This window comes from Brachypodium distachyon, chromosome 4 (assembly GCF_000005505.3).
Source record: "Brachypodium distachyon strain Bd21 chromosome 4, Brachypodium_distachyon_v3.0, whole genome shotgun sequence".
Classification (NCBI taxonomy): Eukaryota; Viridiplantae; Streptophyta; class Magnoliopsida; order Poales; family Poaceae; genus Brachypodium; species Brachypodium distachyon.
Window position 1 is genome coordinate 18,838,041 of NC_016134.3, and position 9,122 is coordinate 18,847,162.

A 9,122-nucleotide genomic window follows, 5' to 3' on the forward strand; every position below is an offset into this window, starting at 1 on the left:
AGAGGAGACAACATTCTTTTCATTTAAAAGTAAAAAATGATGTTGTCAGATACAAAACATAAAACTTCATCCAACAGTATATGCAGGTGTGAACAATATATAAGAACATTTCTGGAACATAAAACTTCATCCAACAGTGAACAACAGGAGCATAAATATGCTTCTAAAACAGAAACTTCATGTAGAAGTGAAAACCATCATCAAACATTAACACAGAAAAAAAAATCAGAACTTCACTATTTATAACTACATCAACCGAAATCAGTAGTTCTAGATGGCACCAACTCAAATATTGCAGAAGCGACCTGTGCAAGTCATCAACCTGAAGAAAGAAAACAGAGTACAATAATTAATCCACATGTAGTCAGTTTTCTAGTTCTTAAAAGCAGTCATATATGTTTGGATGTATGTGAAGAATTTAGATACAATAAGAATAATAGAAAGACCCATGTGTGTGAATTTGCTTTCACGGGTGAACATGGCACTCTTGTAAGGCATTAACAAAGCCAGCAAAACTAATTGCATGTCGCAGTCTCAAAGTCAGCTTCGGAACACCATCACAAAAACTTACAGAAGCATAAAGGATTCCATCGCATATTTGTGATCTGGACAAGTACATAATGAGAACTACATGCCTATGGGCAGTGCGTAACAAGAATGTTCAGCTGGAGCAGCCATCAACAGAAGACAAGGCATAAATTAACAACAAAATCAGGCTCCCACGGTTAACAGCCTTCAGTTCATGCTTTATGTAAATACCATGAGAATAAAAAGGTCGTGCAGATATATCCCAAGCAACCGGAAAAGACAGATAGTGTATCACGGCAACTTAACAGCCATTACTTCATTCAAAACATGGAAAAGACAATTCATTCAAAAATTGGAGAAACGACTGCATGCCTGCTACAGGTAATTCGTCTTTTAATATATGGCAAAAGACCATTTTAGCATAGAAGGTATATCTAATCACAATGAGCTGCTACAAATACCTAAGTTTCATTTCTGAAATCAACACCAAGTACCTAATCAAATACCTGGCAAGTAAAAAGGTGATTGGTACTTAGCAGATTCATCATCACTCGTCATATAGAGTAATAATTCTTAAAAAAATGCAGGGATTTCAGTAGCGCACATCTATGACACTTGTCAGATTTGACTATCAAGACAAGGTCATCACTCGTCATCAATCATTGACATGCAGATTTCAGCAAACAGACAACATGTAGTAGTTAGCAGATTCATCATCAAGCAAGTTTTTGTTTACCAACAATACAAATTGCAGCAGCAAGCAACAGTGCAGCACTTGTAGATTTCATCATAAAGTAACGTATAAATGACAAGCAGCAAGCATCAAAGAGTAGGCATGCAAAGACCAGATTGCAATTTACAAAAGTTCAAGTTCAGTACCAAGTGGTAAGACTCATGGTAAGATGACTTACCGTAAAAAAAACATCAATAGCAAAGGACCATCATCTTCATCTTTCTTCCCATATTTGAAGTGGCACAACCACATAACTCAATCATGGAGCCAGCCCCTACATACATTTAGAATATATTTGAAGAAAGAAATTAAGCATGAACACAAGACCTCAAGAATTATTTTTATATGACACAAATAGTTGAGAACCCTTGCTTTTAGATTCTTATTAAATAACCATAAATAAGAAGCTACTTCTTATATCCATTCATACATAATTGTCTATCCACAAATCATCTTTCGTACAGATTGTAATGAGCAAACTAGCTAGCTAACTAATGTACTGGTCCGGAGGCAAACTAGCTAGCTAATGAACTACTGTACATGTGGGAAACCATGTACTAAACCAAAAATTAAGTGCTGGCCTGGTTGGTGTTCAATTCAAACTTGTGAATAATAATATAAATGCATTAGAAGATATCACTGCATAAATAAATCCGTATTTATAGTAACTGATTCATTGAACCTCTGAGGCAATTAACTTCCATTATATATACTCATACAAACTGAATTTATGAGATTACTGATAGTGATAACTGGTAAGCATTCAAACAAACTGAACTGTGCATCACAGATTAATTCACACATTTACACATGACTCTTATCTAACAAGATAACTACCTATGCATGCATGTCCCTGCTCCAAAATCAGAATATGGCATAAGAAATTAGATATTCACGTGGCTCTTCTTGGGCATGGATGGGAGTGCAACACACGCACCAATCATTAATCAATGTGAAAAGGCAACAATCAGAGCTGCCTATAATTCCAATTGACTGCATCAGAAAGGAACAGATATAAGTAACTGCTGCACTAACAAATCTGGATGGAATCGGGAGCAAATATACGCAGTAGTAGCCAAACATATGTAAGAAAGAAGAACACAAGGCGGAGATAAGAGATAGGGGAGGGAGAACAGGGGAAGGCAGGGGGCAAGGCATGCGCTGCACACTTTCCTATTTGGGAAGGAGATATCTATAGAGGGGAGGAAGAAGCCGCAGCTGCACATACCTGACGGAGGCGCCGTCACGTCGGAGATCGACAGGATGGGGGCTGCCGTAAGGATGTATCGTCACGCCGGAGCTCGACTGGATGGGGGCAGTAGGAGGAGGCGCCACCACAGCTACGGGTTAGAGAACCTCTTGCCCGCCGCCGTCTTTCTCTTCTTGCTGGCCGGCTTGAAGCGCGAGGGGAATGGCGCCGGCGCCGCCGCTGCCGTCTTGGTCTCCCGACCGACCGGATCTAGGCTTTGGGGGTGTGGCAGAGGTAGTGCGGGAGGGGGATTTGGAGGGAGAATGCAGGACGGGCAGACAGGAGAGAGACCAGGGCAGCCGCGGCCGCCATGGATTCCGCTGGTGCGGTGGCGCAGGGACAGGGGCAGAGGTTGCAGTGCAACGACGCTGGGTAGGGCGACACGCAGGTGCGGCGGCGTTGGTTAGGATCGAGATTGGAACTGATATGAGAATAGACTTGACATGGGCTTGGGTTTGTGAGCACGGGATATAGTAAGGGTTGAATCGGCCCCACCTGTCATTCCGATTATGCCGGCAGATAAGCTGCCGGCCATATGTTCACCTGCCATTAAAGCTCGAAGTTTCCCCGGCAGTTCGTCTGCCCTAGATTATTTACTTTTTCCGGCAGTTGGGGTGCCTCCCAATAGATTTGCCGGCAGTTAATTTTTCCCGGCAGTCAAATTGCCACCTAAACTTGACTTTTCCCGGCAGTTAATTGCCCCCATGTTTGGTCCATCGTGTAGTGCAATGGGTGGTGAGCGCGGCCTGATGGGCCCGTCCTTGTAGCAAGGACTGTGTCAGGATGCCACCGAGGCTTAGAGCCCTGACGCCCGACAGCCGGCAGTCCGGTGGCGCCAGGTAGTCGTGCTCCTGCAGAGCCTTCGGCTCGGCAACGGTCAGGGACCGGTGGGGCTAGTTGTTGTCGGCGGTGGCGCCCATCTTTTTCGTTGTGGGCGAGAGAGGAGAGGGAGGAATAGTGAGGAGAGGGCGAGAAGAATTGCGAGCACCGCCGGCGGAGGGCTGCTTTTTATAGTCGGGGAATGCAGATAGGCGGGCAGTGTGAACACGGCGAGATTGCATCGGAAATGCGCAAGGGCGTGGCCACGTGGCAACCGGCGGGCTTTGACCCGGCGATCCACCATTAATTACCTCGGTAGCCGAGGAGAAACCGGTGAGGGCGATTAATGGTCGTTGACAGGCCGGGCCTGCCGCAATAACGCGTGTCGTCGGCGTTCCGCTCGCCTCCTCGTGGGTTGGGTTCGCCTTGGAGGGCACATTATTGCTAATCGTGGGGGTGTCCGTTGCAGCCCGCCAGCCCCGATAAATACCTAAGGCTGGTGGCGGGCACCCCCCACTGTTTCCTGCTTCCGTCATTGCCTCCCAAGCTCTCCGCGCCCCAACTCTAGCCAAAGTCACTCCCCACTCCCGCCGATGTCTTCCAAGGGCCAGAACCAACCTAAGGGGAGCACCAGCAGAGGAGAGAAGCGCGAGAAGGCCAGCAAGGAGCTGTCAGAGCGAGCACGCAAGGATGAAGAGATGCGGGCCAAGTTCGCCTTCTTCTCCCCCGGGTACAACAGCGAGGGGGTGGAGAAGCTGGTCTTGGCGCTCGCCACCAAGCACAATGAGCATGGGCCGACGCGAGTTCTCCCCGTCGACGCAGAGCGCGACCCGCAGTACTTCCGGATTTTCGGGAGGTACATCCTAGCCGGGTTCGTGCCGTCGCATTCTTTCTTTCTGCCATCATGGAGTCGTACGGGCTCATCATGGCTCAAATTCACCCCACGTCATTCTTCACATTGGCTGTCTTCCAACACCTCCGTGAAGCATTTGTGGGGATGATGCCGTCGGTGGCTTTGTTTCGCCACTACTACTACCCGAGGGTGGAGGCGAAGGCTCCCCTGTCCTCGGGAGTGGTGTTCCGGTTCCGCGACAAGCTCAAGTCGGAGTTCATCCAGCTGGGGAAGAGGAAGATTGAGAGCGATTGGCGCCGCGACTGGTGCTGGGTGCGCACCGACGAGCTCTAGGATTTTCACGAGGAGCCCCTCGGACCCCAAAGGGCTCTGACGACTGCACTCTCCGTGACCAGAAGGACGAGGAGCTGCCCCCGATCTGCGCCAAGATCAGGGCGCTTCGTGAGGCTGGGCACACGGACACGGACGTGGCGCACCGCTTCATCGTGAGGCACGTGGCTCCCCTGCAGCGGCGCTCACATCCGGCATGGATGTACACTGGGCCGGGAACCCGGACCCAGCTGCAGCGCACAAAACTCTCGCCATACGAGAGATAGTTCTGGGTGAAGGGCATCACCGGCGAGGATGATGCCCTCCGGTTGCTGCCGCTTGGAGCGCACCCGCTCCACGCCGGGATCTCGAACTCGGGAGCCCGGGATCTCCCACTCTGCGATGAGTGGGGGATCGTGGAAGACCCCTCGTCAAAGCTCTCCCCCCCGCAACCCATGCCTCGCACAGATAAGGAGTCGGCTGCCGAGTCGGGGAAGGGTGGCCAGGACCGGGGCTCCGCCAGGCCAGAGGACTTGGACTCCGACGATTCCTCACTGGACGTCGGAGGAGACTCAGGGTCGTGCTGGAGGGGGACGAGGACGAAGACGACGTCCCCCTGGTGAGGCGGTCCGCGGCAGAGCGGGCGAGCAGGCGGGAGGCCAGCCCGTAGCCTCAGACGCCTTACGTCGATGCGGGGACTGGGGCCTCCGCCGGCAGCGGGGCAGCTACAACAGCCGTCCCGGCTACCCCGGCTGCTCCGCCAGTTCCCCCCACACGAAGCGGCCCCCCGGCGAGAAGCATCCTGGCGGACATGGTGCTCAAGTTTGACGTTGCTCTAAATATTTCGGTTTTCACAAATTTTACATATTGTGCTAGCTTACTTCCGCATTTCCCAGGTCTTCAAGGAAGAGGGGGCAGGCCAGTACTTCGCCGGCGGCCCCGGCCAAGAAACCCCGCCCGACGTCGGGCGGCGGTGACAAGGACGCCGCTGATGTGGCTGTTACTGCGGCGGCAGCTGCCGCTAGGGACACAAGGGTCCCCGACCCGAGCTTGCAGGGCACCGGCCCGACAAGAGGTACGCGCAAGCTTAAGTACTTCCTCTTCTAACTTTTTTTCTCCGCTGCCTTCTGACACGGAGTCCCCCGCAGGGTCCATGACGTCCGGCGGGAGAGTCCTGGCAGCTGGCGGGGCCGTACACTAGGCCGCTAGCAAGACACAGCAAGGTACAGTCTTCTTTCGCCCATCTGCGCCATCTTCTAGACTGACGCAGGTGTTCTTCGTGCAGTAGCCGGGGATGTCCGAGCTGCGCCCGCGCCCAACGAGGTGCGGGAAATCAACGTCACCGGCGAGGTCGACGATGATGCTCCGGAGGAGGTTGCCTCAGCGGGGGACGCGACTGCTGCCGCAGGGAGCGCCACGCAGACGGCGCCATCTGCGGCAAGTGACATGGGGCAGCCTCTGCCGGCCGAGGCATGCAGCAGCGCCCTGGAGAAGCCCCTGAGCCCCCAGCCCGCCCCTTTGGTCTGGCAAGGAGCGGCGGGACTCGGCCAAGCGGGAGGCACGTCACCGAACCCTGACGTGGCCTCGAGGTCATAGACGGTTGTGGCAGGGTCATCCTCCTCCGCCGGAGCCGCCTTCAGCCTGGTAGCAGGGGAGCTCGCTGAGCGGTCATGGGGTCAGATCACTTTCGACCACAGCGTGTTCCAGCAGGGGCACCAGGTAATCGACAACATCCAGTAGCAACATCGGATGTTCGTCGATTTCTTCAATGATCCAGCGCCTCTGTCGCGAGGTCGGAGAGCTAGAGACGGTGGCTGCGACGGCAGCCGAATCGTCAGCGCGCCTGGAGAAGGAGCTGCAAGACCAGGCTCGTTCCCGGGAGTGCGAGCTGGCGGGGCAGCTCAAGGCCGCCCAGGATGCTGGCTCGTCCCTTCAGGGCGAGTGTGACATGGCGCAGCAGGAGCTCTGGTTCATCGACGAGGACAACACCAATAAGGCGTCCGAGATCGGTAAGCTGAAGGGAATGCCGCGAGCACAAGCTGCAGACCCAAGAAGCTCGTGGTGCATGCACCGAGCTGCGGGTCCTAGGACGGGGGAGGTAGCCAGGCTGAAGAAGCTGGGGGACTCGGCGGCGGAGGCGCTGCAGGGGTTCGACATCCCGGTGACCTCCTTCGACGGAGCGAACATGGGCAGCTTCACCTCCTTTTTTGCAGATTTCGTTGGCCGGTTGCACGGCCTGCATAACTGTGTCACGGCTTTCGGGGACCGGTAGGTCGGCCTCCCAGCCGAGCAAGTCGCTGGGCAAATTCTTACCTGGGTCCACTCCGCCCACCCCGACTTCCCGTTCAAGTCGGTCTTCGACGCCTGGTCAGATGAAGAAGAGGCCAAGACCCATTGGGAAGCGGTACAAGGCGTGGTGGATGAGATGGTGGCGCGGATGCAGAGCAAGGCTGATGAAGCTTAAGCTGCCGACGAAGAAGCCGCCGGAGGAGGCCCCGGTGTCGAGGAGGCACCTGACCCCGACGCTGCTGCCCCGGGAGCACCTTTTTGTTACTCTGAATGTTATCCGTGAACTCGTTCGTTCAAATTTTATTTTATCCAATGCCATTTTACTTGCTTTTCCGCTTACGACTAACTTGCCGGGGGGAGGCTCTGTCTCTCCCGTGCTTTAACCTTGTGTATCCGGGGACTCACCAACTACATGCTTGGCCAGACTAGGGACCCGGGACGGACCCATGGTACCAACCCAGGGCCAAACAGCAGCGGCTCGTCCGTCCGCCTGCGGGTTACCTACCCCAGCACGCACTCGTCCGGGACGGACCCGCGAGCCACGTGCGGGGGGCGTCCTCCCTCCACAAGCGCCCTTTCAACACTCCGGCTACACGGGGACTGAGCTTACCTCGGCAAACCAGTGTCACTAAAGGAAGAACCAAGGACTCGAGACAAAGTACTTAGCTTTCCGTTCTCTCTTCTCTTGGAGCACCTTGTTGAGAGCCGTGGCAAGGACGCGGTTGCAGTGCACCCTCCAGCGACACACACGGAGGCATGCACCCCCACTGCGTCTTGGCGACGCCTCTCGCCTCTTGCACTGCCATTTCTGGTGTCCTTCCATAAGAGATGTGCAGGGCCACGATGGTGGAAACACCCTCAGCGACAAGCGCAGAGGGATGCACCACCATCGCCTCTCTGCGACATCTCTTGCTTTCTTGCCCGTTGCTGGTGCCGCGCTTGCTCCGGTCTTTAAATAGCCAGAGCGCTGCCCTTGCCGCCACCCGCACGGGACCGCCGGTTGACGCATGGAGGCATTGGCCCTATCTCAGAGTCCTGCATCAAGCCTCGAAGTAATTGCCATATACGTACAGCTTACCCACAAGACGACGACACCCGTGACCGCTCCATGAGGGCCACCGTGCGCCTTCGTCACTGCTTTTATCCTGCATGTTAGATCTTTGCAATGTCCAGGTTTTTTTTCGAAATACACGAAAGAGACAACACTGATTGGATAACCTCCTGCTTCCCAGCCCCCGGGCACAGAAGAGTCGACCTCAGGCTTGGGTGTGAGCATCTTCTCTATTCCATGGTGCCACGCTGGCACGCAGCGTGTTGTGAACGGGTTCACCAATGACTGGACCTCGTTCCGGGGCAGCCCGGGAACGAGCTTGGTTTTCGGGGTTCTAGCAGCCCCCTGCTCACAGCCAACGATGAGGAGGCAATTCTGTGCACCTAGAGCAGGAGAAAGAAGCACACATTAATAGTAAAGCACAACACTTACGGAAGCTACACTTATCTTTATTCAACTTTGCGCTAGTGGATTACAATCGGGCCTTCCCCGGCTACACTAGCTTAAAGAGGCACGCTGCCGCAGCGTCACCCGTGGGTAAGGCACCACCGTTTCACGGGTAGAACTTGCGCAGGTGCGCAATGTTCCAGCCATTGGGCACCGGCAAGCCTTCTACAGTTTCAAGCCGGACAGTCCCCGGTCTGGTCACCTGCACTTCCCGGAAAGGGCCTTGCCAGTTTGGACTCAACTTGTTCCCGGCCTTCGATCCTTGTATCCGGCACAGGACGAGGTCTCCAACCTCGAGCCCCCGGGGTCGGACTCTCCTGTCGTGATAACGAGGGAGCCCCTGCTAGTAGCCTGCACCTTGCATAGCAGCCCGGTATCGAATCTCCTCGTTGAAGGTAAGGTCATCAATCCTCTGTGCGTGTTGGCTCTTGTCGCCGTGCGCGCGTACCCGAGGTGACCCATGCTTGAGCTCGAGGGGCAGCACAGCTTCTACCCCGTAGAAGAGGGCAAACGGAGTTTGGCCCGTTGCCCGACTTGGTGTGGTCCGTATCGACCACAACACGGGTTGGAGTTCTTCAACCCAGTGTTTCCCGTGGCCCTTGAGCTTGTCAAAAGTTCTCTTCTTGAGCCCCCGCAGTACTTCTGCGTTGGCGCGCTCCACTTGCCCATTGCTCCTCGGATGAGCGACGGAGGCAAAGTGAATTTTAGTGCCCATGTCCTCGGAGTAAGCTTGGAACATCGCACTAGTGAATTGTGTGCCATTATCAGTGATGATGCCGTTAGGCACACCAAACCGACACACAATGCACTTGAAAAACTTGATGGCCGCCTGTGCTGTGACAGC

General features: G+C 54.1%; 1 protein-coding gene and 1 long non-coding RNA gene across 2 annotated transcripts; one reads left to right on the forward strand and one right to left on the reverse strand.

Moving 5' to 3' along the window:
• Window positions 1–2,950, reverse strand: LOC100833522. Its single transcript, XR_732284.3, has 4 exons — window positions 2,490–2,950; window positions 2,099–2,254; window positions 1,440–1,535; window positions 1–322 (listed from the first exon to the last, which is right to left on the reverse strand). It is a non-coding gene; the product is annotated as an uncharacterized LOC100833522 (long non-coding RNA).
• A 1,996-nt stretch (window positions 2,951–4,946) lies between these two features.
• On the forward strand, window positions 4,947–6,955 carry LOC104584982. Its single transcript, XM_010240851.1, has 5 exons — window positions 4,947–5,110; window positions 5,388–5,566; window positions 5,762–6,012; window positions 6,269–6,500; window positions 6,864–6,955. The coding sequence occupies exons 1-5, from the start codon at window positions 4,947–4,949 to the stop codon at window positions 6,953–6,955; spliced, it is 918 nt and encodes a 305-aa protein (XP_010239153.1).
• Window positions 6,956–9,122: the final 2,167 nt, after the last annotated feature.